Below are 5,993 nucleotides of genomic sequence, written 5' to 3'. Positions count from 1 at the left end.
TAATTTCTGCTATGCTCATCTTATCTTCATCGTTACAAACATTGTGCGCCTATATATATAAGTATACGATCAGAACCTTCATCACGCATATATCACAGGTTATCACTTAAAACAAACCCAAAAAAATAAGGCCATATATATCTTGATGGAGTCCTTAGAATTTATTGCTATTGTTGCTGCCATTTTCTCATTCTTCTTTATCCATACTTGGAGGTCTAATAGAAATAACCCCGTTACTAATTGGCCCTTCTTTGGTATGCTACCAGGGGTTTTATGTAATCTTTCTGATATCCATGATCAAACAACAACCACTTTGAAGCAATGTGGAGGTACTTTTTTGTTCAAAGGTCCCTGGCTCACAAATCTCAACTTTCTCATCACCACTGATCCTATGAATGTGCACCACATTACTAGCAAGAACTTTGACAATTACATCAAAGGCTCTGAGTTCTATGAGATTTTTGAAATACTCGGAGATGGCATCTTTAACACTGATTCCCACAAATGGAAGCATAATAGGAACATACTACATTCATTGTTCAGACAAAACTCGTTTGAGAGTTTAGTTGTGAAAACCATCCACAAGAAGCTTGAGAGTTGCTTAGTTCCACTTCTCAATAATACATCGGAACTAGGAACTGTTGTGGACTTGCAAGACATCTTTCAGAGATTCAGTTTTGACAACATCTGCTCCATAGTGTTGGGATTTGATCCTAACTCCCTTCCTAACAAGCTCAAAGAGTTCCCGGAAGTTGCATTCGAGAAAGCTTTCAACAAGATGGAGGATACAATGTTCTACAGACACATTGTCCCAAGATTTTTGTGGAAGCTTCAAAAATGGCTCCAAATTGGACAAGAGAAGAGCTATAGTGAATGTGAAAAAATAATTGACCAATTCTTGCATCAATGTATATCATCCACTTTCCAAGAGCAAAGGAAAGTCAGGTGCACCAAAGATGATGATGAACCAAATTTTAACATGCTCAAAGCTATTGTGGAGGAAAGTGAAATGGAAAAAGTAGATCGCAAGTTTCTGAGAGACAATGCAATTAGTCTCTTATTAGCAGGAAGGGATACAATTAGTTCAGGTCTCAGTTGGTTTTTCTGGCTAGTTTCAACCCACCCTGTTGTTGAAGCCAAGATCCTTGAAGAAATCAGAGCAAAATTCATAACCAATGAAGAAAATTGGCTCATCACTTCAAGCTTAGAAAATCTTAACAAGCTAGTTTACCTGCATGGAGCTTTGTGTGAAGCATTGAGACTTTTCCCTCCGGTTCCTTTCGAGCACAAATCTGCAGTTAAATCTGATATACTCCCCAGTGGGCATCGTGTTAATGCAAATAGTACGGTGATTTACTCTTTATACTCAATGGGAAGAATGGAACAAATATGGGGAGAAGATTGCTTGGAGTTTAAGCCAGAAAGGTGGATTTCTGAAAAGGGAAGCATCATACACATACCATCTTACAAGTTCATAGCTTTTCAAGCAGGCCCAAGAAGTTGTTTGGGTAAAAATATAACCTTTATTCAGATGAAACTAATCGCCATTACTTTGCTGTGGAATTTTCAATTGGAGGTGGTGGAAGGGCATAATAATGTGTGCCCAAGTGTATCTGTTGTGCTTCACATGAAACATGGCTTGAAGGTCAAGGTTACTAAAAGAGGTATTAATTAGAATATATTTAAGGGGTATCTATATATAAATATATATATGGAATCCATTGTTGTACGTTTCATATATCATCTTGTCATCTGTATGAGATAATTAAGTGAACAAGTAATAAGCATATTATCAGCTGTATTTCTTCGTCATCGATCTTTAACTTACAAACTTTGTATTTGATATATACATAGAGGAGTGCTAGGAGACTAACAGAATTTGTGATGTTTAGCTATTAATTAGCTATCATCAATATTTTTAATAATGTGAAATGATATTTAATGGTGTCAAATTAATCATTTTTCTTTTGATGGTTGATCATTAATATTTAAAAATATAGAATAAAATATCTTATTAAATTACTGAATTAAAAATATTCAATTAAAAAAATAAGTTAATAAAAAAAATAAATCATGATGCTTCTAATTAGGGATGGCAAAGCGGGTCGGTCCGTCCCAACCCGTCCCACTCCGCCTAGGCCCGTCCTATAAATGGGGCGGATCGGCCCGCCCCTCCAACTAAAATGGGTTCAAGGGGACTAAATTACAAATTTTAATTCTCTTTAGGGACCCAATTACAAACTTTTAAAGTCTAGAGACCAATTTACAATTTCACTGAAAATGTAGGGACCAACTGTGTAATTTAAAATAAAATAAATAAAGTTAATAACTAAAAGAAGAATAAAAACAAAAAATGAAAAAAAAAGTATTTAAAAATTCTATAATTATTAATTTTATAATCACTATTTTATTTAATAAAAAACCTTCGGCCCGCCCTGCCCCGCCAAAATTCGCCAATTTGACAGTGCAGGTTTGGCGGGTTTTTCTAATTTGGCGGACTCCAAATTCTAGCCCAACCCGCCTTTTTTAGCGGGTTTAGCGAATCGACCCGACGGACTCGACCCGTTTTGCCACCCATACTTCTAATATTTCGCTTAATAATGTGTTAGGTAAAATAAAAGAGATAATAATCTTTTATAATTTATAAAAAAGTTGAGCAATAAAAATAATGTTTCATAGGAAAAAAAATTATATATTACTGATAGAAAGAGTAATTGGTAAAAAAAATTCTTTTAGTATATTTGTCTTTTTAGAATGAATAAATTATAAAATATAAAAATAAATAAAATAAAAGAAAAAATAAAATTATGTTTTTTTAATAAATTAAAAAAATATTTACGATCATATAAAAAAAATTAAAATTTAAAAACAAAATATTTGAGATAAAAAATAAGAGAAAATTTTGGTAAACAACGACTTAAACATTAATATGATAAAAAAATTGAATCAAATTTGAATTAATTAAATTAAATCATTGATATAAAAATTAGTTATAATTATTTGACTCAAAAAATAAGTTAAATAAATAAAGATATCTTATAAATATGGTATGTGAAAATTATAATATTTTTAAAAATTATTAATCAAAATACATAAGTGACAAAAAAATTAATGCAAGTTAAAATAAAATTAATTAATTTATTATAGTTAAATCAAATAATTAATATAATTGATTAGTTATAGTTAATGTTATTAAATAAAATATTAAATAATTCGATATTTATCTAAATCAAATAAAATAAAATTAATTATAATATTTTTAAAAACTATTAATTAAAAAACATAAGACAAAAAATTAATGTAAATTAAAGTAAAATTAATTTATTTATTTCAGTCAAATCAAATAATTAATATAACTAATTAGTTATAGTTAATATGGTAAAATAAAATATTAAATAATTTGATATCTATCTCAATCTAATAAAAATTAATATAATTGATTAGTTATAGTAAATAACTTAATGTGGTCAAAAAAATATTCAATAATCTGATATTTTTTCAATCAAATTAAATAAATTATTAATTGTTTTGGCATATAAATCGTTACTAATGTGGTGTGAGCTTTAAATCTCTTTCAATTCATATCTTCTGACTTGGATCGTATCCTTTTTTCGAGTTGTATATTAAAATTAATTATTAAAATAAATAATATATATTAAATATAGAATACATGTTAAACATAAATTAAATAATTTAGTGTATAAATATTTTTTTTAGTATAATATTATCTTTATTAGAAGCATTGTGCGCCTATATAAGTTTACCATTGTCAGAAACCTCGTCAATCGTCATGCATATAAATCTTGATGGACTCCTTAGAGCTTATCGCTATTTTTGCAGCCATTGTCTCATTCTTCTTTATCCATACTTGGAGGTCTAATAGAAATAACCGCCTCACTAATTGGCCCTTCTTTGGTATGCTTCCAGGGACTTTATGTAATCTTTCCAATATCCATGATCACACAACCACCAATTTGAAGCAATGTGGAGGTACTTTTTTGTTCAAAGGTCCCTGGTTCACAAACCACAACTTTCTCATCACCAGTGATCCTATGAATGTGCACCACATTACTAGCAAGAACTTTGACAACTACATCAAAGGCTCTGAGTTCTATGAGATCTTTGAAATACTCGGAGATGGCATCTTTAACATTGATTCTCACAAATGGAAACATAGTAGGAACATACTTCATTCATTGTTCAGACAAAACTCGTTTGAGAGTTTAGTTGTGAAAACCATTCATAAGAAGCTCCACAGTTGCCTAGTTTCACTTCTCAATGATGTATCAGAATCAGGAACTGTTGTGGACTTGCAAGACATCTTTCAGAGAATCAGTTTTGACAACATCTGCTCCATAGTGTTGGGGTTTGATCCTAAATCCCTTCCTAACAAGCTCATCGAATTCCCGGAAGTTGCTTTCGAGAAAGCTTTCAACTTGGCGGAGGATGCAATATTCTACAGACACCTTGTCCCAAGGTTTTTATGGAAGCTTCAGAAATGGCTCCAAATTGGACGAGGGAAGACCTATACTGAATGTGAAAAGATAGTTGACCAATTCTTGCATCAGTGCATATCATCCACATTCCAAGAACATAGCAAAGTCAAGTGCACCAAAGATGATGATGAACCAACATTTAACATGCTCAAAGCTCTTGTGGAGGAAAGTGGAATGGAACAAATAGATCGCAAGTTTCTAATGCATTGACTCTGCTAGTAGCTGGAAGGGATACAATTAGTTCAAGTCTCAGTTGGTTTTTCTGGCTAGTTTCAACCCACCCTGTTGTTGAAGCCAAGATCCTTGAAGAAATCAGAGCAAACTTTATAACCAAAGAAGAATATTGGCTCATCACTTCAAGGGTAGAAAATCTTAACAAGCTGGTTTACCTGCATGGAGCTATGTGTGAAGCATTGAGACTTTTTCCTCCAGTTCCTTTCGAGCACAAATCTGCAGTTAAATCTGATATACTCCCTAGTGGACATCGTGTTAATGCAAATAGTATGGTAATTTACTCTCTATATTCAATGGGAAGAATGGAACAAACATGGGGAGAAGATTGCTTGGAGTTCAAGCCAGAAAGGTGGGTTTCTGAAAAGGGAAGCATCATACACATACCATCTTACAAGTTCATAGCTTTCAATGCAGGACCAAGAAGTTGTTTGGGTAAAAATATAACCTTTATTCAGATGAAGATCATGGCCATTGCTTTGCTGTGCAATTTTCAGTTTGAGGTGGTGGAAGGGCATAATAATGTGTGTCCATGTGTTTCTGTTGTGCTTCACATGAAACATGGCTTGAAGGTCAAGGTTACTAAAAGAGGCATTATTAATTAGATTTAGGGGCATCTTCTATAATCTATATGATAGGATTCCATTATTGTACGAACATTATATATCATCTTGTCATGTGTATAAGGTAATTAAGTGAAGAAGTAAAAAGCATATCGTCAGCTGATGTATTTATTTTCATCATCTTCACAGAGTTTGTATTTGTTATTGATATATATATGTCACGTCTCTGGGAACACATCTTTCCAAATCAAATACTGAATAAAAATTTAATTTCCTTTTAATTTTTTTTGGGTGAATTTTTTGTTAATTCAGTTTTAACCACAACATATTTTTGTGTTTCAATAACAATTTTACTGTCATTGACAAAGTTAAACCGAGAGTCAAGCGACCTCCAACTCTCCAAGTGTCAGGCACCTGTTGGTTCTGAGTTTAGCGATTGTAACCATTGAACCTTAACTGCCACTATAGAGTATAGACGGCACCATATATGCCATCTATTTGTGTTGGTAGAATATATAAACGAGAGATTTTAGCCTAGATTAAGATTGCCTTGGACATCATATTTTAATCCAAAATTTTAAACTAACGAGTTTATGGGTCTTTTATATTATATATCTTTTACTTAATCCATTTTCAACTGTTGTAAGACTTCATTTCTTATTCTTTATATTTTAACATTTTGTTATGGTAAAATTTTCTATAT

At 31.9% G+C, this 5,993-nt stretch overlaps 1 protein-coding gene and 1 pseudogene across 1 annotated transcript; both read left to right on the top strand.

The window, feature by feature from the left end:
* The first annotated feature begins 145 nt into the window (after window positions 1-145).
* LOC107477220 (alkane hydroxylase MAH1-like) lies at window positions 146-1,675 on the top strand. The gene has a single exon (XM_016097204.3). It carries the CDS (start codon window positions 146-148, stop codon window positions 1,673-1,675), a length of 1,530 nt encoding a protein of 509 aa, XP_015952690.1.
* Window positions 1,676-3,806: 2,131 nt separating this feature from the next.
* LOC107477219 (alkane hydroxylase MAH1-like) lies at window positions 3,807-5,332 on the top strand (annotated as a pseudogene).
* The last annotated feature ends 661 nt before the right edge of the window (window positions 5,333-5,993 follow it).

The sequence above is a fragment of the Arachis duranensis genome, chromosome 3, assembly GCF_000817695.3.
Source record: "Arachis duranensis cultivar V14167 chromosome 3, aradu.V14167.gnm2.J7QH, whole genome shotgun sequence".
NCBI lineage: Eukaryota > Viridiplantae > Streptophyta > Magnoliopsida > Fabales > Fabaceae > Arachis > Arachis duranensis.
Note: the sequence above shows the minus strand (reverse complement) of the source record. Positions and strands in the feature narration are given on the sequence as shown.

Bases quoted from the DNA above. Each gene is read 5' to 3' on its own strand.
- LOC107477220 (XM_016097204.3), top strand. From the start codon at position 146: ATGGAGTCCTTAGAATTTATTGCTATTGTTGCTGCCATTTTCTCATTC.